Raw genomic sequence first — 22140 nt, forward strand, 5'->3', positions numbered from 1 at the left:
GCTTTGGACCATGTTAAGTGTACTTGAACGTTTTTCACCATGACTAAAAGCTGTCCCAGGTAATGTGAATGAGGCACGTTGATTGTGTGCAAGAAATATTTGTGTTTTTTTAATTGTGTTTGTTTCAATTGTTTGTCGACTTGGTCTTAAATTTGATTTCAAATGGCATTAAAAAAGTATTGAATTTACCTTGTCAGCTGTAAGGATCCTGTTCTTTAGAGGTATGTCTTCTCCTTAACAAGTTATCACATTGTTTTTTTTTCCCCAGAACATGAGAATCACAGCAGTCCAACGGGCAGCGGGGATCAAGAGCCGCCGGGCGTCAACAACTGCTACAACAACCACCTTTTCCCCAGCGCGGCGACAGGACACTGGGTGAGCGCCGACCAAAGCGACGAAGCTATTCGCAGGAAGCTCAAGTACTTTTTCATGAGCCCGTGCGACAAATTCCACGCCAAAGGACGCAAACCCTACAAACTCATTCTGCAGCTTCTCAAGATCATCATCGTCACTGCTCAGGTAGAAAAACCTTCATTTTCAGCTGCATTATTTGTTCTATTTAACCAGAGTTGGGTAGAGTAGCCCGAAGAAATTCTCAAGTAAAAGTAATGTCACTTCAGAATAATATGACACAAGTCAAAAGTAGTCATCCAAATAATTACTTCAGTAAAAGGAAAAAAAAACAATTAAGTACTGAGTAACTGTAGTAATTTTTATTTCAATCAGATTATCAAATCATCAAAATCCATCCAATCATGAATACATGAGACGTAATTTAAAAATACATTAAATGATTAAGGTAAATTTAAGTACTTAAATAAACTGAAGTCAAGACATGTTTATTTGTATAGCCCTTAATCACACAAAGTCTCTAAGGGCTGCACAGACTACTATTATAGCATCCCCTGATCTAAAACCTACATGAGGGCAAGGAATTACTCAAAAAAACTCAAAAAATTACTCAGACCGGGGTCTGAATGGAGAACCCTCTCGAACTTGCAGATTTCTTCTTGGCTCTTGGAATCACTCGTAGACCAGCATTTTGCGAGCGGAGGCTCCGAGTAAGAACAAAGGGGGAAATTGAATCTTAACAGATATGAGGGGGCAAGTCCATGCATAATTTTGTATAATATCAACAGAACCTTAAAGTTAAATTTTAAACTGACAGGGAGCCAATGCAGTTCAGCCAAAGTTGGGGTAATGTGATCAAACTTTCTTGTCTTAGTTAAAAGCCTTGCTGCAGGATATAGACAATAAACTAATAATAGAATAAATAAAATCTCTGTCTTGGCAAAAGAAGAAGACATTGCATGCTGTAGCTGGTGTTTTTCATGCTTTTGATGTGAGGCCAGGGGTGTTCCTCCTCTTCTGTGTCTGCATAGTCGGGATTGCTAAGTGACATTTTTGAGCCGTTTCATCCGAAAACAACTTTTTTCCGCCGCTGAAGTTGATTATGATCACGAGATGGACTTCATTTGATAGGTGAAACATGGTAGAGCCTGGCAGAGTAACGGGTTCAATATAGCGGAGTAAGAGTGCAGTTTCTTCTTGACAATTCTACTTAAGTAAATGTGTTTATGTAGCGCTTTTCAAGTCAATGAAGACCTCCCAAAGCGCTTCACCCATTCACACACACTCACATACCGATAAGCTAGGCATTAGGGATTCAGTGTCTTGCCCAAAGACACTTCGACATATAACATGGAGGAGCCGGGAATTCAACCTGCGACCTCTTCATCCCAAGACGAGCGCTTTATCCCCCAGAGCAACTGTCATTATAAAAGTAAAAAAATACTCCTAGAAATATAAAACGTCCCAAAACTTACTCAAGTAAATGTAACTCTTACCCAACCTCTGTATTCAACCATACGCTTTATTGCTCCAGTTGGTGCTGTTTGGCCTCAGCAACCAAGTGGTGGTGACCTTCAAGGAGGAGAACACAATGACCTTTAAGTACATCTTCCTCAAAGACTTTGATGAGTCCTCTGATGCCTCCCTTGCCGTTTACACCCAACGGGACGTCTATGAGCACATCTTCTATGCAGTGGACCGGGTGTGTAAAATAATTCATTTTACTACATTTGGGAACTGAGAACGAGAAGATTGGTGTAAGTGTCTTAAAAGATTGGATTTTCTGTTTAAATTATGTCCCCCAATCAATATATATATATATATATATATATATATATATATATATATAGAGAGAGAGAGAGAGAGAGAGATATATAGATAGATAGATAGATAGATAGATAGATAGATAGATAGATAGATAGATAGATAGATAGATAGATAGATAGATAGATAGATAGATAGATAGATAGATAGATAGATAGATAGATAGATAGATAGATAGATAGATAGATAGATAGATAGATAGATAGATAGATAGATAGATTTGATTTGATATTCATTTTTGCAGTTATATATATACAGTGGAACCTCGGTTCTCGACCATAATCCGTTCCATTTCTTTGTACGATCACCAAAGTCGTTTTTTTCCCATTAAAAGTAATGTAAAATTGTTTTAATCCGTTCCAACACCCTAAATGTTTACCATGAAAGTAAACATGAAGCTAACCCAGGCTAATCGTACGTTCGCGTTAGCGTAATCTTCCATACGAAAGATTACGCTAACATGAACGTGTAAAAATAAAAAGATCAGGTCGTTTACACGTCATTTAGCACCCGGGTCTCCACAACAAGCGGTGAGCAGTTAAAGGATAAAGAAAAGAATTATGAGTAGGATTTCTTACCTTGGCGGTTGTCTGCAGAAGCCATGCTGTGTTCCTGAAAGAAGGGAAACTCGCACACCTTCTTTATATTTTGCTATTATTTCTTTCTTAAATGCAATAGTTGTATGCACTACTCCTCTTTTTTCACCTGTAGCAACTTTGCTGCTTGCACAAACCTTCTTCCAAGGCATAATTGGGAGTTAAAACACTCCCTTCACCGCTTTTGAAAAACGAAAGGAGATAAGGAGTGCGCGTTGCCGTGACAACAGTTCTGCACGAGGGGTGGGGGCAATCTACACTCGTACGCCGCTCAGCATCGCCCCTAGCAGACCGGCGTTCGAACTCCGATTTTTTGAACGAAAAGCGAAGTAAGAATTCCTCGAAACGTTTGGTCGAGAACCGATTTGTTCGAACTGAGAGGCGTTCGAAAACCGAGGTTCCACTGTATATATATATATATATATATATATATATATATATATATATATATATATATATATATATATATATATATATATATATATATACTCAATTTTTGCTTACGTAGTTCAGTACCTTTGGGGAATTCCGTGTCAATATTAGCATGGGCTGTGCTAAAATGACGCTGAAGTCTTGAAATTGGTTATCGTGGTACTGCATAATGAACAGAGTGATTTGCCATTACGTTTAACAAAAAAGTAAGCATCTTCCCATTCTTCCTGAAATACCCTGTTTTCATCTTTACATTTCCGTTTCGTTTTGCATTTTGCCATTTTGACCATGAGGGCAACTGTCTGCAAGCTCATGAAATGTTTACTTCATTTCCTGGCATTAGACGTAACCTATGCATATGATTGGCAGTCAGTTATGTGTCCGGAGGAGCATAAAAACAACAAATCTGCCAAATTAAATTCAAAATATTATTTGTTATTGACTCTGATGGATTTAAGTGTGTTTTAAGAAGGGAAAAAACTGAATGTGAAACGAGGCAAAGAGCCACAGTATATAGAAAATATGACGAGGCAAAGAGCCGCATTCTTGTTGGCCAAGAGCCGCGTGTGGCTCTAGAGCCGCGTGTTCGCCACCCCTGGGCTAAACAGTCCTTAGATAGTTGGTATTGATAAAAAAATGAACACATGTTTACGTTACAGTATTTTTATTTCTCAATTGGGCCTGTAAAAAAGTTACTTTATTGATTTAAATACATGGTATAATATTTCATTGTATAATTCTAAAAGAAATAAGGGGACTCCTTCACAAATTTCATGTATCGCGGGGTACTTTTTGGAAAACAAGGCATTACATACAACCATTTTCATTGCTGCTAATGTTGTTGCAGTATTTGGCCCTACCGGAGACCACCGTGGGCCGCTACGCTTATGTTTACGGCATCGGTGTGAACGGCAGCGCTTTGTCCCTCTGCCAGCAATACTACAAGAGAGGCCGCATCGACCCGGCCAATGACACCTTCAACATCGACCCTCATATCATTACAGGTGCAGAACAAAGTTACTATTGTATTGACCCTTTGCACACATGTGACCTAACCGCGTGGCGACGCCATGATGGGAGGTAGTAAACCGTAGTAAACAGCGCTCCCCGTGGGTGAGGCCTGTAAACAGTGGACGGCAACAACTAAAAAGCTATACTATTCAACACCATTGGCAGTGTCTGAAACTCATGACAAAAAGTTAGCGGACACCAGGGCAGAAAACTCTGAAAAGTTGCCTGCCCAGCCATAAAGTTTCCTGCCCCATTTTTTGCAACTTGAAACAAAATAAGACGATTAATCGCAAAAAAAAGAAAACATTGTGGAATTGATAATCAGAATATATCACAGAACAACACTTTAAAATTAAGTTTAATATAAATCTACTTATAACATTCATTGCATGGAAATGACATCGCTGTTTTCCATCTGCCATCAGTATGTAGAAGTATAATTGATGTATTTCCAAAGCAGTATTCCAGTAGTCTTTTTGTAGATTTTTTGTAGTATTTTTGCAGTGTTACTGTAGTTTTATTTTTGAACTTTTTTGTAGTATTACTCAAGTAATCCATAGTCGCATTTTTTTGCATTTCTGTAGTACTTTTGTTGTATTTCGAAAGTAGATTTTTGTTGTCGTATATCTGTAGTATTTTTGTAGTATTATTGTGTTATAACAGTAGTTTTATAATTATAGTATTATTGTAGTAATTTTGTAGTATTTTTTTTGTATTTTTTTACTATTTCTGTTGTATTTTGTAGTACTGTAGTAATGTTTGTTGTATATCTGTAGTATTTCTGTAGTATTTCTGTAGTACAGTGTTACTGGAGGTTTATTATATATATGACCAACTCTAGTGCTGAGGTGTCCAACTTTTTTATTATATATATATATAAAATATTTTAGTAGTATTTTTGAAGATTTGTTGTAGTATTTCCATACAGTATTTTTGTCATATTTCTTTAGTATTTTTGTTTTATTACTCTAGTTGTCTTTTTGTAGTAATTTGGGAGTAAATCATTCCTTTGAAGTATTTTGTAATATAGTATTACTGTAGTAGTATTTTTGTAGTAATTCTATACTATTTTTTGATTTTCAGAATCATAGCAAAATCATATATGAGGTCCCTGTTTTTAAGCAATAGATTTGATATTCATTTTTGCAGTTATTGCGGAGTACTTTTGTTGTATTTCTGTAGAAGTATTTTTGAGGGGACACACAAGTGACAATGTTGGCACCAACAAAGTTAACCACTCTTAGGTGGCCCCTAGTGGTTGCAGGGGCCTAAGCAGCTGCTTAGCTCGCTTATGCTTCTGATTACTGGGATAAATCTGACTCGACTTAATTTATTTTCCTTCCCCAGACTGCGTGGGAGTGAACCCGATGTCGGTGCCCCCCGCGCCGCTCACCAGTTCCTATAAGAACTTTACACTCAAGTTCCACAAGTAAGGCTTCATTTTTCACATGGCTCCGACTCTCCGACTCTTGGTCGCTCTCCTTACGTCACGGCAAAGATTTTATCAGCCGGCGTTCGACACATTTATTATCTGCCGGCGTGTTTTCAGGTCATCTCTCGTATTTATCTTTTCTTAACTGGAGTTCTCTCTGCCAGGTTCATTAACGTCACCATCGAGTTTCAACTGAAGGCGATCAATTTACAGACCATTATCAACAACGAGATCCCTGACTGCTATACTTTTAACATCAAGGTGAGCAAAGTGAATGTTCGGGAACGTTGGCTAAAAATTTGCAACAGGTTTAAGAATTTTATTCCTTTTTATTTCCCTTTTCAGTGAAATGAATGATCCTCCTTAGCTGTTACTATTCTCCTTGGCACCCAAATATGTGTACTGTAAACCGGGGGTCTCCAACCTTTTTCAAGCTGAGAGCTAATTTTTGTTACTAATTAGCGCAAAAGGAACGCATTTCTAAGATGAACATTATGTTACTACCAGGTTAAAGGTGATGTCCATATTTTCACATTTTTTCTACCTACTTACGCCATCTTCTGGCTGAAATTATCATAAACTCGTTTTTCTTATCTTTTTGGGGGGTCGGTTGGCGTTTGGGCTCTATTTGAAACAGTCCTCCTCTTACTTTCACCATTTTCATCCAAGAAAAAAAGTAAACCTCGAGCATGGACGTAGAATTACTCTCCCCCCGTCCCCTGCCTTCTTTCATTTAGCCTAATGCGCTCCGTGCAACGCCAATAATACAAAATGGATAAATGCAGTTACCAAAAATATATCAAAGCTCTTTCAACTAAGTTGGGCATTGTTGACACAGACTGAATAGAGAAAATATTTAATTTTAAACATTTTAAGGACACTTCAAACTATGCACCCCACCTTTAATGATTGAAAGTAGGATTAAATTGACTCAGTCATCCACAAAAAAATAACAAACAAAAAATTCCTAGAAAATCACAAAGACCCAGCAACAGGTCCGCAGGCACCTCTGCTGTACTTAAGGGGCACCCTGGGGTCCGTACACACCACGTTGAAGACCCCTGCTGTCGACCCCCATTAATCCAACATTAATTTAGTCCTCACTAGGGTTCACAATGTAACAGTACATTATAGTGGGGGATAGGAACCTATGGTAAATAGCTAATGTGTTCCAAACCCCCAGTACCCCATGTAAAAACATTAAAATAACATAACTTATGTATTTCTAATTAAAGAACATTATAATAAAAAAATAAACATGTAAACGAAAAATTCTGTGTGACGTGAGTTGAGCTGGTACAGTGGAATAGCGGGTGGATGCACTAGAGCGCTGATGGGAAATAAGGTAAAAAACGTATTTGAAACCTTCTACTTTCGAGGATTTGCATGCCCTCAGAAGATTTCCCTCCTTTAATGACCTTGTTATTTTTAATAATAGTCCCGATCGGCGATTGGCTACGGCCATGCAAGGCGAAGGTACCGTTTTCGTGTTTTTTGATAATCGTAAGCCTTGTTTCCATGGTTGTTTTTGCTTCTCCCTTTGGCATCACTTCAAGACTTGAGATCAATAGCTAATATAAACTACTTTATAAATCCCGATTGTGTGTGTGTGTGTGTGTGTGTGTGTGTGTGTGTGTGTGTGTGTGTGTGTGTGTGTGTGTGTGTGTGTGTGTGTGTGTGTGTGTGTGTGTGTGTGTGTGACATAAGCTCCAAAACGGCTGAACAATTTTTATGAATATGTACACAGTTGTACTTAAGGCCTTCATTAATTTTAGCTTGGTTTCGTGCACCACTAATGAATGCCAGCGGAATTGATAAACATCTGCTTTCGTGTGGTCTGCTTTTGTGGGGACTGTAACACTCTCTGGCGACCAAATTGGCGGCCAAATTGGGTATAGCAGCTCCACTCCAAGCAGTTGAATCCAATCATTTTGCTTGTAAATACTGTGCAGAAAATACTGTATTATATCTCCAGCAAAGTCTTTATGAAGCACACACGATTTTGCACTAAATAAAGAGAAAGGTATTGTGGGAAGTAATTCAGCTAAAAACATAAAAACAGAACAGCATTTGATGTGACGCAACTTATAATACGTACACCGCAAAGATTGAATTGAATTTTTTCCGGGCAGCAAAATATTGCGTTCTTGATGTCGTTTACTGTGGGAAATGTCCTTTGGGTGGCCGAAAAATATCTTATTTCCCACTCTAATGTAAAAACCTCGTGAAATGTTGTGTTAGTAGAATACGTTCAAAATATTTTATGATGTGATTTGTAGCAAATCAATCGGGGTCATCCTGCATGAGAGATTCCCGTAACTTTTCTCAAGATTTTTTATTTTTACTCTCATGTTTTTTTTTTTGGTGGCAGTTCCGTACCCTCCTTTGGCATTTGGGTCAGGGAGTGTTGTTATTATTTGTCAACTGTGGGTATGCGATGCACTTTTGAACCTTGTAAGACTCTCCTGAATACGGGTTGTACAAGTAAAACCGATTTTCAAAAATAAAATGAAAAGTGTTTGCGACAGTGTGCAGTTTCAGGTGTAGAATTTTAAGAATAAACTAACCGAAATCAAATGATCATGTTTTCGGTAATAGTTTATTGAACAAATGTTGTGTTTTATATTGCAATCATAGAAATGAAGTCACTTAAGTTCTTCTGATTAATTGACAAAGGTTACTGTTTATTGCAGGTCTAATGATTAACGTAAAGTAAATAATAGACAATAAAGACTAAGACGTGCTCATTTTATTATAATGTCACCTTATTTTAGTAAATAATATCCATGTTACATAATTCCATGTTCTAATCAAAATGTCTTGCATTTTGGCACTCTTGGGCTCCCGTAGTCATCAGTTGTACTGGAAATGATTGTCTCTTTCCATGTGTCAATTAGATTGTGCTGGACAACAAGGCACACAGCGGCAAAGTGAAAATTCGACTAGAGAATCAAGCGTCCATTAAGGAGTGCAAAGACCCCAGCGTGTCTGGACAGGGTAAGCGTCATTCATTTATTTATTAAATTATATCCTACTACTTTTTTGTATAACTGTGTTTAGTCCATGTCTTTATTTCATCAGTTGTGATCTGTTTTAGAGGATAAATTCAAAATTATAATTACCGTACATTCCGGACTACAAGCTGATACTTTTTTGCTACATTTTCTTAAAATGTCAATCATTAAGTCGGGCCTGCCGGGCTTCTCTCTCGCTTTTTTTTTTCACCCTTCATTTAGGATCTGCACAACATGCACTTACTTTCACTTAAGTAACTAGTTGGATAAAGAAAATCCTTACCAAGTTGAAGTCTACATCACTAAATCCAAAGAAAATTTCATCCTCGGTGTTGGGTTAAAAGACACATCGCTTCCTCTTTCCACCTCCCTCACGTCGGACGTAATTTCTGCTTCGTGTTTACTTTAGAGGTGAATTAAAGCTTTGGATGTATTTCATCGGTTGGGTTCGGGCGGGTTCGGGTTTGTTCAGGCTGAATTTTTTTTAGGCCAGATCTTACCTCTAATGAGCTCCTCTTTTCCACAACGCATGCGCTCTAAATACAAAACACCGCTGTGACGTCTGGAAACATTTATGAAGAAGCCCTTCGAGAGAAATAAGTTTTTCCCAACATTACTCATATAACACATAAATAGCATAAGCAATACAGTAGGTTTGAAAGTACAGTAAAATTTACAATTCTCGTGATATTTCCACTCATTCAACTACAGATCAAGTCTGCAATTTATACATCATAAATAAACAGCAGTGGAAGTTATCTATTAAAAACACCACACTTCTCTTTCTGTATCATCCGCGTCATTGTCGGATCTCAGGAGTTTCCTTTGATCCTCGAGGAACGATGACAAGAGAATGCAATATGATATGTGATCGTGGCAACCACCAATGACAACAGCACAAAGACCACATCTGGGTTGCATTTTGTAATTATTCTCACCAATATGGTTGCCCAGGCGCTTTCGTCTGGAAATATAGGGATCACGTTTTACGCGACGCAGCCCTCATTTGAGGTTTTTTTTTCGCTGCAGTAGTAAATATGTGCTCGTCTTTGTATTTGCCTTTTTGAATTATCTTAAAAAACTTGCCGTAAAAAACGGCGCCAGGTGTGCGGGGGCACAGCAATGTTGGCAAAATCCCAAATTCTCCATGCAGTTGGCTGTCATGAACTGGAACAGGATAAGCACCCAGATGCGTAACGTTTCTCACACAAGCTTTATTTTACGGGAAATTAGGCAGTCATGCATGTTAACCCAAACGCTAGTGATTCGGCAATGGTTGGCCGGAAGACGTAAGGCAGCAGTCTGCCGTGGAATGACAGGAAGCCAGTGGCCGTCAAGATCGATACCAATTGCACGAGCAGATATCGGACAGATGGGGTCGATACCAGACAGGAAGGGACAGACGGAAACGATACCAGACACCGGAGATCGAAATTAAACAGAACAAAATAGCCGGGAACGAAACTGGAGATCGATATAAAACAGGACAAAATAGACGGGAACGATGCCGGACAGGAAATACAAGCAGGACAAAGGACAGAGTCAAAACGCACGTCTTGTGGGTGCAGAGGTTTGCTGACGGGCTGACAAAGGGTGAGTGAGAGCTCTAAGATTAAATAGGAGGGAAGCCAATCAATCAATGAGCCGCAGCTGGCGCCAAACGGGTGGGGCCAATTGGGCGCCATGGGCAACTGTGACAGTTGGCACCAGATGTGCTTTAAATAGTTGTTCATTTTTATGGCTGTTAAAGCCTGTGGCTTAGAATCCCTACTATTCTTCCTGAGAGAATAAAATGACCATCGGACACAATTGCACCTTAACATTGACTTGTTCTGCTGTTAGGTTTTTATAGTACCTTGTCCACACTTTTAATGTTTACATAGTGTTACCTATGGGTCATGTGTTTTATGGATAGACTATTTACTCTGTGGATTTTGTGATTTCTTTTAATTAACGGATAAATTAATGCTCCAAATTAAGTTTCGTTGGTGTTTGACAATGATAATATGCATTCTCAATCCGGTGCTGCCCATACAAAGAATAATTGAGTTTCGTTCTTAAATTTGCCTTTGCGACTTTAAATCGGGTGGACCCAATAGTCTGGAATTCACGGTACTTGTGAATTATTTCCTTTTACTTACTTTCCTCTGTTCTCCCCAGCTGAGAATTACACCCGCGTGTCCTTCGATGTGGCCGTGGCTCTTGTGTGCACGCTGTCACTGGTGCTGTGTGGGCGCTCGATTTTACGAGGCATTTTGCTGCAACAGGTCAGCATTACCGTTTCAAAAAAACGACCGGAAAAGTCATCCACAATAAGATCTACGCTGGTTTGTATGTGTCTGTCAGGAGTTTGTGCAGTTCTTTAAGGAAAACCTGAATCGCCACGTGTGCTGGGCTGACCGTTTGGAGTTCATCAACGGTTGGTACATCCTCCTTATCGTCAGCGATGTCCTCACCATCACTGGTAGCATCATGAAAATTGGCATTGAGTCCAAGGTAAATGAAAGATATTTAATGTCATCTTTGAAGTGCTTATCGTCTCCCCTCTCACTTGACAGAATATGTCTTCCTATGATCTTTGTGGTATCCTCTTGGGGACCTCAACCCTCCTGGTGTGGGTGGGAGTCATCCGCTACCTGACCTTTTTCCAGAAGTACAATGTAAGACACATGTATTATTATTTAGACATATGTTGGCCTGGAGAGGTTTGGGCGCCACCAGGCTGCACTTGCCCAAGACAAGTGTCTAGTGGTTAAGGGATCCAACCAGTGAGAATATGAGTGGTTCATCTCCATGATGTAATTATTTAGATTCTGATCGTGACTCTTCGAGCAGCCTTCCCCAACGTGATCCGCTTCTGCTGCTGCGTGGCCGTCATATATTTAGGATACTGCTTCTGCGGCTGGATCGTGCTGGGACCCTACCATGTGAAGGTACCCTTCCTATCTTATTTTTTAAGTATCATGAAACCTCATTCTAAAGTATGAAGTTGTCTGGTACTTTTAATGGCATATGCAGTTTTCCCAAATATTACGACTCCTACTACTCTTACAGTTTACTACTACGTCAGCTTATAGCAAATTACGACATATTTTCTGTCAAAACTGAAACTCCGAAAAAAATCTCGCAATATTCATTTTTGTATTAACAATCTTGATTCTTCCTTAGTTATTTATGGTGCATTAGTGTCACCTGCTGGACTTTTGCAGTAAGGCATATTTGGAGTTCGGTTTCTTTTTGTCTAAAAAACACTTCTGCTCTAAATATTGCGCTCTTTAATGTTACCACCCCCCAAAACATTTAAATTCTCCTTTTACATTCTGAATTATGACTTTCAAGGTTTTGCCTCTCTGCATATACCAGCCTTGTTTCAAGTATCAGTTCTTGCTAGGGATCAAAAATATATCATTTAATCTTGAGGATTTAAGGATGTAAATCTATTTTAACACATATAGTTCCAGAACAAATAAAACAACTTTTCCAGACAAAAGCTGATTCTTCAAGTTTATTTTATTTCACTGTTACATTTGATGAATGCATTCCATTTGAAAAATTAATAATGCCAAAACCTTGTCCCATATCAACAAAAATCCCACTTCAAATGGTTCCTCACTCCTGCTAAGATCATTCAGGTTGATTTGGACCATCATTTGTGTCACAAATAACGGCTTCAAATCAAGGTGCGAGAAGAGTTCCTTCACAAAAATGTCACAAAATACTGCAAACAAGAAGGATACAGTTGCATTTACCTTTGTGACATGGTCCCAGTTCTAACCTTGGGAATCAAGTGGTCATTGCTCGTACTCCATTCTATTTTCTAAGTGAATCTCTTTGACTTCTTTTAAATCTCTAAACATTTGTGTTGAAAGTCTCTTAAATTATTCGGAATTTTTTCACAACTTACACAAACTACGCTTGAAAAGAATCAAGGAACTAGTAGAAGGCAGACATCACCCTCGTATGTGTATTCTGATTGGCTTATAGATACGGAAGTAATTGTAATGTCATTCCTTACCAGTCTTAAAGTTAGAAAAGCTCTACGACACCCCTGGCCTAAATGCGTTAAAAAGTGATATTTATCTCCGAGGCAAATGTACTGAAAAGAGCCACGCCTGCCTCGCGAGCCACACATTCCCAACCCCTACTTTAAAAGGTACAGGGCATTTTAAATATATGTTTGTCTAATAAGTCGTCTGTTCATGTAATCTAAGGTCATTAAAATATAGTATTTGTTGCATTTCAGTGAATAGACGGTTATACAAATTCAAAGTAAGGTTATGTCATGTTTACCTATGTACTTTATTTAATCGCCGCAGTTCCGTTCGCTGTCCATGGTGTCGGAATGCCTTTTCTCCCTCATCAACGGCGACGACATGTTCGTGACCTTTTCGGGAATGCAGGAGAGCAGCCCGCTGGTGTGGCTCTTCAGCCAAGTCTACTTGTACACTTTCATCTCGCTCTTCATCTACATGGTGTTGTCGCTCTTCATTGCCCTCATCACTGGAGCCTACGAGGCTATCAAGGTAGTAAATCATGTTGAGAAAAAAAAGAAAAATTGGAACTACCGTATTTTCACGACCATAAGGCGCATATATGTAAGTCACGGATTGTCTTCGAATTGTGCGGCGCACCCTTTGTCTGATGTAAAGCGGCAGACGTACAGTATGTCACAAAAGTGAGTACCCCCCTCACATTTCTGCAGAGATTTCCTTATTATGTTTAATTGAACAACACAGCAGAAACATCGCTTTGAAACAACGAGAAGGTAGTATGTATAAAGCTTATATAGTGTAAATGTATTTTCCCCCCTCAAAAAACTCAAAATATAGCCATTACAGAAACTAAACCCCTGGTGACAAAAGTGAGTTGACGCTAAAGTAAAAGTTCCTGAAGTTCAATATTTTGTGTGGCCAATATGATTTTGCAAAACCACTTTAATCCTCCTGGCCACAGATTTCACCAGAGCCTCACAAATTGCCACTAGAATGCTCTTCCACTCCTCTGTGACAAAATCAGTCAGCTGGGGGATATTCAAAATCTTGTGCTTCTTCACCTTTTGCTTGAGGAAGCCCCAAAGATGTTCTATTGGATTTAGATCTGGACAAATGCTTGGCCTGTTCATCCCATTCACTCTTAGCACCTTTAGAAAAGCCTTGGTCATCTTAGAAATATATTTGGGGACATTGTCACGCTGGAACATTCCCATGTGACCCACTTTCTGGAGGTAGGGGATCATTCTCTGTACATGCTTAAGAACAAAATGAACTCCCCCAATTCCAGTTGCACTTATGCAGCCCCAAACCATGACATTCCCAACGCCATGCTTGACTTTAGGCACAACACAAACATGTTTGTACTACTCACCTGGTTACCACCACACGTTTCACACCATCTGAGCCTAGACAAATAGTTTTTGTTCTCATCACACCAGAGGATATCTTTCCAGTAAGCCTTTGTTGACACACTTCTTTTTTTGGATAGGACGTCGTTGGGCCTTGCCCCAAAACCTAAACAGAGCCGAGATATGACGGAAAGGGAACGTAGTTTATTTAATCAATACATTCATCCACGTTCGAGCCATGTTCAAAGTCCGTCTCTCAGATGCTGGGTTTTTATACTGTGTTCAACAACATCGGTGAGCGGTGACGTGATGTTTTTCTCGAACTCGCCAGTGTTTTTCCCGCCCCGACTTGGCTCAGTCAACACCCTGGTATTTCCTGTATCAACATTGTTTCATAACATCTAGATGTTTTCCATCAAGCTGACTTGCAGTTTATCCACAACACCTTTTATTGTGTCAAATTAATGTTTCTTCAGTGATGTTCTAGGAACCATGATAACGAAATCTCTGCAGAAATGTGGGGGGTGTACTCACTTTTGTGACATACTGTAGACCAACTCAGTAGCGTTAGGGTTGGGCACCCGCCCCGAGGCTGTCCCACTTGTGCAGAAGAGGACATGTGTCCTCTCTGTGACATCTTACGCAATGCGTTCATTGTTTGCAGAATTACTCATGGATTTTAACGCTCGAGCATATCTAGCAATTTGAAAGTTATTGACTACCGGAGTTTTCCCCACAAATATTTTTCCCTCCATTGAATGCTTTCCATGTTTTCGTCTGTCATGGTGTGTTGATTTGTATGCCACGCGTAGAAACATAGAAACCGAGCAGCCCCAAGAGAATTGAAGATTAATGAATCGATGGTTTTCAAGTGGAGGAAGCCGAAAAACGAACTCCGTGAAGTTTTTATATGTGTGTTTTACTTAGTAATAAATAATAAATAAACCACAGCCAAACTCAGTGTTTCCCCTGCTATGTTTTTAAATATGCATAGCTGTATCCTTGTCCGTGTTGCAGCAGAGGGTACCCGTGCCCTAATGGGCGGTGCGCCCTGTGTATGTGTTAAATATAGAAATACAACCAGCTATGGAAACTGCGCTTTTTAATATGGTGCGCCATATGGTCGTGAAATAGCGTTAGAATTCTTTGTAATGCAAACAAGCAAAACACTACGATAAAGTTTGTCTTATTTCCATTTTTTTCTATTACTGTGAATTCCAGACTAAAAACCGCTACTTTTTTGCTACATTTTACACACTGCGTCTTTAAATACGGTGCGTCTTATTTATTTATTTATTTATTTTTTCAAAGGGAGCATCGAGGACAACAGCAAGCTGCTCTTTTCCATAACACATGCACTCTCAATACAAAACAATGCAGTGACTTCTGGAAACATTTATGTCTACAAATTAGTCTATGTTTTGCCAACATTATTAATATAATACATAACAGGAGAAAAACTGGATGTTTGACAGTATGTTACTTTATTTAATATTTACAACATACTCAAGATATTTGAACTTTTCACCCACATCTCAAGTCCTCAATTTATACATAGAAGTGGAGGTCATCTATCAAAAACGCCACACTCCTCTTTCCGTATGATCGGCATCATTGTCAGGTCGCTACAGTTTCCTTTAATTCTCAAGGAACGATGACAGGCGAATGGAATTTGGTCTGTCTCCGTGGCAAACACACATGACAACAGCACTTAAAACACATCTTAAATCTGAGCATGCGGCTTTTAACCAGGTGCACTGTAGTCTGGAATTTACGGTAATTGTTTGTTTTTCTTTTCATTATTTCTTAAAATTTGTGTTTTTTTTAAAAATGTATTTTATTTTATTTGACTTAGGAAATACACTTAATAGTTTGATGAATCCTCTATCCAGCAAAGGAAACCAAATAGAAATCTCAATGTCTTGTGACCCGTGTGTCGTACAGCACCAAACCCAGGAGCCGATTCACATAACAGACCTGCACGCCTTCATAGCCGAGTGCACCGATGCGCCGAGCTCCGGCAAGTTCCGGGGCGTGGAGACGTCGCCTTGCTCTTTTTTCTGCTGCTGTGACAGGTAATACATTTTTATACACTTATTTTTTTCTGCGCTGGGAGTCAAAAAAAATGTTAAGCTAATTAACTAATGAAAAAATACCGTCCTAAAATGGAGAGGCCCTCATAAAAAGGGAAGCCTCTGCAAACTTAGTTCACATAAACCGGTGTTTCTTAACCAGTGTGCTGTGAAACCTTGGTGCCACAGTAGAATGTCCAATAAAAAGAAAAATCACATTTAAAATTAGCTAAGTTATGTAAAATCTACTATACCAGACAACATATCTTTAACAGTACAACAGACCCCCCAGAATACGACTGAATGGGGATCACAAAGTGAAATTGCCTAATCCCAGGTATAAAAACTTTAAAATGACGAAATGTTGTGAATTCTACTCATGTGTAATAATGTGTGCAAATCTTTAAATAATTTTATAAATATACGTACAGGAACAACAATATTTTATTTACTTTTGGTGTGATATGCTAGCTGGTATGCTAGAGTTATTGGGCGGATGCAGAGGGGGAGGAAATGGCAGATTAAAAATGAAACTGATTTCAAAAGCTCTCTTTTGTGAGGGCCATCATGCCCTTGGAATATTTCCTTGCTTTAATTGCCTCCTTTTTTTACCATAATAGTCCTTATAATGTATTGGTTACAGATGTGCAACTTCGTGTGCTGTCTTTGTATTTCTTGTTAACTGCAAGCTTTGTTCCATGCTTAGCATGTTTTGCTTCTCCCTTTAATGTCTCTCCAAGCCTTGGATCTGTAGCAAATATATATTTTACAAAAAGTACAGTATTGCTGGCTCATTGCAAGGCATTGTGGGAGATAGTTCAGCCAATAGCATATCTGTATTTTCATGACGCCGGCACGCAAACCAATTGCAGACCAGTATTATAAATGACATTGACCAATAGCAGACGGCATCTCAAGGCCTCTAACGCACGAAAAACACAACGTTTTATACGTTTTAGGCATGCAAAATTATTTTTTCATGTCATATAGTGGGGAGAATGCTGTATAGAGGGGTTGAATTTTGAAAAGCGGGTGTGACAAAAGCAAATGTTATGCTGGAAAATATCTTAACTTCTTTTAACATTGAAATGATTTTTATGTATTTTTTATGAGGCTACATTGCCTGTCTCATCAAATAGTCAGCAAATTTTAAAATCAATACAACTTAAAATCGATCAATGCATTTAAATGTGATTTAATTACATGACTGTGATATATTTTACAAACGTACTCTGTGCCTCAAGATGTATTAAAAAAGGTTCAAAAAGGTTGGGAACGATTTCGAATTTTTCTTTCCTGTACATCAAAAATGGTGGATCCTTGAAAAGTCTTAAGTCAAGTCACATTTATTTGTGTAGCCCTTAATCACAAAATGTCTCAAAGGACTGCCATAATTACAACATCCCTTTCATTTATTTTTATTTTTAATGCGCACACTTGTTTTAGTATTAAAGGCGGTTGCATCCAATTGCCCAGTGCGCCATATCAGCCGACAACAAAAAAATTGATCCAAGGAGAGTGCGCCCTTTAAAACAGTGCGCCAAATGGGTGTGGCAATATAGTACAATCATCTCATCTCATTAGCTGCACCGCTTATCCTCAGTAGGGTCGCGGGGGTGCTGGAGCCCCTCCCAACAATCATCGGGCAGTGGGCAGGGGACACCCTGAACTGGTTGCCAGCCAATCGCAGGGCACACAGGGACAGACAACTCGCTCGCTCATTCACACCTAGGGACAATTTGGACTGGCCAATCCACCTGAAATGCATGTCTTTGGAATGTGGGAGGAAACCGGAGTGCCCGGAGGAAACCCACGCAAGCACGGGGAGAACATACAAACTCCGCACAGGAAGTCCGGTAGCTGGATTTGAACCTAGTACAATCATGAGTTCTTTTATTTTAACATTGACTACTGGCAAGCGACGCATGAGCTTCTTTCTTTTCACCGCTCCAGACTCTTGTTGCCGTTTTGAGGCCATGTTCGCACAACCATTAGCTGCACCGCTTATCCTCAGTAGGGTCGCGGGGGGTGCTGGAGCCCATCCCAGCTGTCTTTGGGCAGTGGGCAGGGGACACCCTGAACTGGTTGCCAGCCAGTCACAGGGTACACAGGGACAGACAATTTGCTCGCTCATTCACACCTAGGGACAATTTGGACCGGCCAATTAACCTGACATGCATGTCTTTGGAATGTGGGAGGACACCGGAGTACCCGTAGAAAACCCACGCAAGCACGGGAAGAACATGCAATGAGGCGCAATCGAACATACCACTGGGAGGGGAGGGGTGCACCATGAGACCGGAGATAGACCGGGGCACATAGCAGATTCACCGATTTTCTCGGGAAATTCGCTTTTGTATTGTTTAACCATCATAGCGCATATTATTTCACGACCCTGATTTCTTTTGGTGCCCTCCTGGGCCCCCCATGCGTGTTATGTGCGTTTGCGGGGCTACGGCCCTGGACACAACCGTTAACATAAATGACTATGTATTTGAAATGACAGTCTTCATCACTGACAAAACAGGGGTCGTAATTTCAGTGCTAACCATGGTTTTTATTTCCTGTTCAGAATGACAACATACGAAGATGTCCTGCTGGTGAACTGAGGATGCTCATCTTAAAAGACAGACGAATTTGTAGCAGACTCATTTTAAGCACTTGACTGAAGGAGTCCATCGGATCGGAATTTCCGCGGAGAAACATTTGAAACTCGTCACTAACGTGTATTACGGATTACGAAAGCGAGCGTATTTATTTCCTGACCCAAAATCGGGCCAGCTCAGTGTTTTTAATTATTTCATCAAGAGATCATTTTTCAACATGCTAGTTGGTTAGCAGATTTCAACCAACTACCAGGAAAACTAACCTTGGGGTGAACCCAGTTTGGCCTATTTACGTGGGATGCCTGTTTATGTCTGGTGAACCAGAACTCACTCGAGACTATTTCTTCCCCCTACTTTTGAAATATATTTTTGTATCATGAATTCAAGGATTTCCTTACAGGACCACGGCTTAATCTCGAAAAGTGCACTTCAGGACAAGAACATAGAAATAAAATAAAATTAGAAATAATCGGATTGTATCCAGATCCAAAATCAAATAAACGCTTCATTATTACTTTATATACATTTTGCATATGAACCCTTAAAGTGAAAATCTATTTTTACACTGTGAGTTTTATAATGCATACATTCTCAAGATAGAAATTTGCATACGGTGTCACGGTTGCCATGGCGCCCAATTGGCTCCCAATTGTGGCACCAGCTGCAGCTTGTTGACAGATTGGCTTCCCCACTACTTAAACCCTGTCCTGTCAATCCCCTGTTGTCAGTCTGTCTGCAAACCTCTGTTTTCCAAGACAAGCCTTTTTCGACCCTTTCTCACGCCGGTCCCTTTATTTGCTCCTGTTTGTCTCCCGCTACGACCTGTTTTGTTCTCGACCACGTCTCCTCTCCCGTCCCCAATTACGATCTGTTTTTGATCCCGACCACGTCTGCTCTCCTGTCCTGGCTTACGACTCGTTTCTGACCCCCGACCACGCCTTGCTCTCCCAGTCCTGGCTACCGACCCGTTTTACTGTCCCTGACACCGCCATCCCTCGCTACTGAAGATCCACTTCCGTGTTAGGATCACAAGCCAAGTACGAGAGCGAACACCGGATCGTGCCGCACCCCTTCCTCGTTCCTTTCATAAAACTTGTGGTAAACGTTCCGCGAGTGGGTCCTGTTTCCGTTCTGGTCCTGACAAATGCGATTTTATATTTGGATCCTGTGTTGTCCTTTTCTTTTGGAACTTTGGATTTTACAATTAAAACAAAATACAAATTCCAAGTCAAATGCAAAAGAAATGATCAGGTGAAAATCTCAGGTTGGGTCTGAATAATACAAAAATGACTAAATGAATGAAATAAATATTCCATTATGAGCTTACAGACTATTTGCAATTTACATATTCTACCTGAGCAGCACGGCGGTGCAGTGGTTAGCGCTTGTGCGGCACAGTTCATGTCATGGGAACCTGTAGTGGGTTCAAATCCAGCTCCAGACTTCCTGTGCGGAGTTTGTATGTTCTCCCCGTGCTAGCGTGGGTTTCCTCCGGGCACTCCGGTTTCCTCCCACGTTCCAAAAACATGCATGTCAGGTTAATTGGCCGATCCAAATTGTCCTTAGGTGTGAATGAGCGAATGAGTTGTCTGTCCCTGTGTGCCCTGCGATTGGCTGGCAACCAGTTCAGGGTGTCCCCTGCCCACTGCCCGGAGATGGCTGGGATGGGCTCCAGCCCCCCGCGACCCTAATGAGGATAAGCGGTACGGCTGATGAGATGAGATATTCTACCTGCAAAAAACAGCTTTTTATATTCGGAAACAGTTTGGAGGATTTTCAAAAGCCAGACTTGAAGCAGATGAACAGGTCACGGACCCAGAACGGAGACTGGACCCAATTGTGTTCGTTTACTCAGTTTTATTTAGAAGAGAAAAGAGGACTTGCATCCACGATCCGATGATTGTCACTCATGAGTAGCAGATAGCAGGAACGTGGAAGTGGAACTTCCGTGTCGAGCGCAGGCAGTCGTTGACAGCAAGAAAACGGGTCGATGGCCGGGGCGGAGGAGCAGAAAAAGGTCGGCAATACGTATCATACAGGAAACAGGGCAGGACATAGTTGGAGAGTACAAAAGCTTGCCTAGCTGGGAGTATAGGTTCGCAGACGATCTGACGTGGTCTTTTCGAAAGATGGGAGTTCAAAAAGAGTCCCAACAGCCAATCAGGGTCCGTGGCTGTTGGCGCCACGGTACAGCCTCAGGTGCCCTGCAACAGTAATCATGACATATATACACATTTGTTGTATAGTATGAGATCCTACAGCGATTTTTTGTTTTATTATTTGTACTTTTTTCTCTCTTATTTTGTGTTTTTTTTCCACTTTGTGTTGCTTGAAACGCACATTTGTGAATGGGGACGACAATGGCTTGCCTTAGTCGAAACCTGTGTGAATGCGAGCCTTAGATCACGTTTTTGTCATTTTTTTCACCTATTATATTTTATATATTGTTCGTACGTGCCATACTCACAGTGTCTTTTTTTTATAAAAACACTTCAAATACCATGCACTTGATTAGCACCGGTACTTGCAAAAGAAACAAGTAGAAACATGATGTATTGTACACATGCTGTTGATTAAAGTGTGTTGGATCCTGTTTGATTTGTTTTAGAGAAAAATACTGGGAAGTATTAGTGAATTCAAATATAGATATACCGTACACAAAAAAAGTTAGTATTCTATAATTTTGTGAATGACATCTGGAACGACTGTATGTCATCCCACCTCAAACTCAAGTAGGCTCAAGCTGCAGTACTTCTTCTTTCTCCATAGAGGGAGTAAGAGGGCTATCTCTATTTTTGGGATATGAATTACTTGGTCCACTCAAATATTGATATGATGTGATACAAAAATACTATTACAGAAATATTACAACAGAAATACAACGACAGTAATATTAAAACGTACTTAAAAATATGACAAAAATACTAGTTAGGAAATTCTTCGAAATACCACTTCAGTAACATTATGATACAAAAATACTGCTATATTCAACAGATATCCAACAAAAATATTTCTACTGAAATATAACGACAGAAATACAACAAATACAACTGAGGTAAAACTACAAAAGTTCGACAGATATACGACGAAAATTATACAAGACAAATGTGGCAAAAATACTGCTGTAGAAACACTAAAAAATACTACAAAATAAAAGTACAGTATTACTGTAATATATTCTACAGAAATACTACAAAGATACAAATATTAAAATTAAAATAATATTAAAAAGTACTTAATAAATACTACAAAAATAACACTATAATACAAATATACTGCTATATTCAACAGAAATACTACCAAATACAACTATGGTAATACTACAAAAGTTCTACAGATATGCTACAAAAATTATACAAGGGAAATGCAGCAAAAATACTGCTGTAGAAACACTAAAGAAATATTACAAAATAACAGTACAGAAATACTATAAAAAATCTACAGAAATACTACATAGATAC

General features: G+C 39.7%; 1 protein-coding gene across 1 annotated transcript in view; it reads left to right on the forward strand.

Annotated features, from left to right (window-relative positions):
* The window catches only part of mcoln1a (mucolipin TRP cation channel 1a), a 28080-nt gene extending 8050 nt beyond the window's left edge, over window positions 1–20030 (forward strand). The window contains exons 2-14 of the mRNA XM_088341720.1: window positions 269–519; window positions 1886–2053; window positions 4051–4207; window positions 5562–5643; window positions 5811–5907; window positions 8544–8643; window positions 10821–10927; window positions 11007–11156; window positions 11219–11320; window positions 11471–11593; window positions 12977–13183; window positions 15946–16076; window positions 18646–20030. Coding sequence (XP_088197846.1) covers window positions 269–519; window positions 1886–2053; window positions 4051–4207; window positions 5562–5643; window positions 5811–5907; window positions 8544–8643; window positions 10821–10927; window positions 11007–11156; window positions 11219–11320; window positions 11471–11593; window positions 12977–13183; window positions 15946–16076; window positions 18646–18682 — 1712 coding nt within the window. The 3' untranslated portion in view covers window positions 18683–20030. The remainder of the gene's footprint in view (window positions 1–268; window positions 520–1885; window positions 2054–4050; window positions 4208–5561; window positions 5644–5810; window positions 5908–8543; window positions 8644–10820; window positions 10928–11006; window positions 11157–11218; window positions 11321–11470; window positions 11594–12976; window positions 13184–15945; window positions 16077–18645) is intronic.
* The last annotated feature ends 2110 nt before the right edge of the window (window positions 20031–22140 follow it).

The sequence above is a fragment of the Urocampus carinirostris genome, chromosome 8 (genome assembly GCF_059441175.1).
Source record: "Urocampus carinirostris isolate Australia breed hairy pipefish chromosome 8, RoL_Ucar_1.0, whole genome shotgun sequence".
NCBI lineage: Eukaryota > Metazoa > Chordata > Actinopteri > Syngnathiformes > Syngnathidae > Urocampus > Urocampus carinirostris.